The 2786-nt window shown below is 61.7% G+C and overlaps 1 protein-coding gene across 1 annotated transcript; it reads right to left on the bottom strand.

Moving 5' to 3' along the window:
- On the bottom strand, window positions 1–1235 carry GUCA2A (guanylate cyclase activator 2A). Its single transcript, XM_055342173.1, has 3 exons — window positions 1161–1235; window positions 461–656; window positions 1–185 (listed from the first exon to the last, which is right to left on the bottom strand). The coding sequence occupies exons 1-3, from the start codon at window positions 1233–1235 to the stop codon at window positions 121–123; spliced, it is 336 nt and encodes a 111-aa protein (XP_055198148.1). The 3' UTR covers window positions 1–120.
- Between the last annotated feature and the right edge of the window lie 1551 nt (window positions 1236–2786).

Raw genomic sequence — 2786 nt, 5'->3', positions numbered from 1 at the left:
TTGGCGGCGGGTTGGAGGGATCCTCGGGGGACACCGGCAGCTCCTCGGATGGGCCAGGGCCCGGGGTCCCCAGGGCGCCCCAGGGCGCTCCCCCGGGCCCGGTGCTCCGAGCCGGCCGTCCTAGCACCCGGCGCAGGCGGCGAAGGCACAGATCTCGCACGACCTCGGGTCCTGGGCGATGGACGCTGCGCAGGAGACACGCGGCGCCGAGGGGGTCAGAGCCCCGCTCCCCCCGCGCCGGGGCCTGGACGGCCGCCGCCGGGACCCCTCCCGCCCCGCGGAGCGCTGAGGCCGCGCAGTGCCGGCCAATCACCGGGCGCAGCGAGGAGCGCAAAAGTAAGCTCCGCCAATCACAACCCGGACGGACTCCGGCAGGTCCGTCGGGCCCGCCAATCAGAGCACGCCTCCGCTCAGGGCGGCCAATCAGGGAGCTCCGCCCCGCCCCCTGCCCGGGGCTCACCCAGCCTGCCGAGGATCTCCGGGGCGTTGGGCTCCTTGCAGAGCGGCCTGAGCTCTTCGGGAAACTTCCGGTGGCTGCAGGCTGTGGGGAGCGCGGGGCCGCCACGCTTGCTGCTGCTCCGCATGCTGCGCTCCTGGAGCTCCCCGAGGGCCTTGAGCTTCTTCACTGACTCCAGAGGGAAGGAGAAGTCTCCGTCCTGAGAGACACGTGTCGGCGCGTGGGGCCGGGCTGCAGCCTGCCAGCCTGCCCCAGGGCTCCGCACCCTGCCCGACGACGCCCAACACCCAGGCCGCTGCTCTGGCCGAGAACGGGGCTGGGGAGTAAGGGCTAGAATGGGTTCTAGCTCCTTCACCTCCCAGCCGTGTGCCGAGGGAGGGCCTTCTCTGAGGCTCAGTTTTCCTCCTCCGAAAAATGGGACTGAGCATCCCCATTTTCCCAGGGTGACCATCAGGCTTCACGTGAGCAGCCTGGCTCGTGGCAGCCGCTCAAGAAATTGGCTAATCACGCCCCCCCCCCTTCTTTCCTAAATGGTTATTCCTCCTCTCTCCTCCAAGTGTGAAAGGGGAAAGGGGTGTGGACGGGACAGGTTCCTGAGAAAGAGCCACACTTGAGACATACCCTCTGCTCCATCCCCAAGGGGACAGGCCCTGGGCCTGGGCGCAGAGAGCCATCAGGGCCCAGGGAGGGACAGAGGATGTACCTGCACGGTGACTCCCTCTGCCAGGACAGCCCAGGCCCCAAGGAGGCACAGTGCAGAGAGCAGGAAGGTGTTCATGGCAGCAGTGGCCAAGAGGGAGGAGCAGTTGGTTCTGGATGCCAGAGGGAAACAGTGGGGCTTTTAACGAGGGCTGGGTTACTGAGTAACCTGGGAGCCTCGTCAGCACCTCATCGGCTTTCCCATCAACTGGGGCCTGATCAGATAAGGCTAAGACAGCCTTGCAGATAAGAGATCAGTCCCTGAGGCCGACAGAGTCCCAGCCCCGCCCTGGGCTCCCACTTTTCCCCACAGCCAGGCGAGGTCCCACACTCGTTTGCCAAGCACACACACTCACTGACCCCCGCTCCCGGGGTCCAGGCCCCGCACTGGGTAGGCCTGCACTGGGGTGGGCCTGCAGCCCCAGGCCAGCCCTTAAGGAGGGAGAGGGGTCCACACAGTGGCGATGCAGGGTGATCAGGTGAGAGGGGGGTGGTGGTGGGTGCGGGAGCCGCCTCATCCAGCCCAGGGCTTGGGAAGTTCAGGATGATTTCCCAAAGGAGGTTGTGTCAGCACTGAGTTCTGGAGAGTGGGTGGCATTTTCTTAGAAAAGGGGCGGGGGATAGGCCATTTCTTGCAGAGGATGCTCCACGTAGGACACCCAGGAGGGAAACAGGTCTGGAATATTCAGGAAAATGTGAGTAGTTCAGCCTTGGGAGGAGAGGGGGTTACAAGAGGGTTTCACATGATGAGAGATGAGCTGTAGGCCAAGGTAGGTACCAGGTTGGGCCACTATGACTTCGAGGAAGGGCTCAGCTCTGCTGTCCCGTGGGCCTGGGTTCAAGTCCTACCTGCTGCATGATTTTTTTTAGATTTTATTTATTTAGGGATGCCTGGGTGGCTCAGCGGTTGGGCGGCTGCCTTCGGCTCAGGTCGTGATCCCAGAATCCAGGATCGAGTCCCGCATGAGACTCCTGCAAACAGAAACAGCCTTCAGGACTCGATCCCGGGACTCTGGGATCACACCCAGAGCGGAAGGCAGATGCTCAACCACTGAGCCACCCAGGCGTCCCCCGTAGCATGATTTTAATGTGTGTGCACTTGGGCAAATTGTTTCTCCTCTCTGAGCCCCCGCACCCCTTGGGGGTATTAGTCAATTATTATTAGTCAATAATACTAATAACACCTACCTTGTGGCCTTATTCTGAAGATCAGATGATGTAAAAATGCTTCACTCAGTCCCTGGCACACAGAAAGCACTCAGTAAACGGTCATCCCGTTATTATTATTTTTATCACTAGCAGCAGCAGCTCCTGGCTGATGACCACCTGCCCATCTGAGCCACAGCCTGTCCTCATCCTGTGCTGACCCTGCCGGCCCGTCAGCCTCAGATTGTCCTAGAAAGAACTCTTCCCTCTCCCTCCCGATACCCTTGCCCCTGCTCCCCTAACCTCCCCTGTTTCTGTCTTCCGACTACCCGTCCCATGTGTGCTCCCCCTTCTGCTCCCCTTCTTCCCCTACTAGAGCAGCGTAATCCCCCAACCCTGACCTTTCTTACCAGGCTCACCTCGCCCACCCTTCCTGAACATGCCTCCCTGCCTTTGAACAGGCGGTCTTATCTGCCTGGAAGGC

Source organism: Nyctereutes procyonoides, unplaced genomic scaffold (genome assembly GCF_905146905.1).
Source record: "Nyctereutes procyonoides isolate TBG_1078 unplaced genomic scaffold, NYPRO_anot_genome, whole genome shotgun sequence".
Classification (NCBI taxonomy): Eukaryota; Metazoa; Chordata; class Mammalia; order Carnivora; family Canidae; genus Nyctereutes; species Nyctereutes procyonoides.
This window is presented reverse-complemented; position numbering and strand designations above follow the sequence as displayed.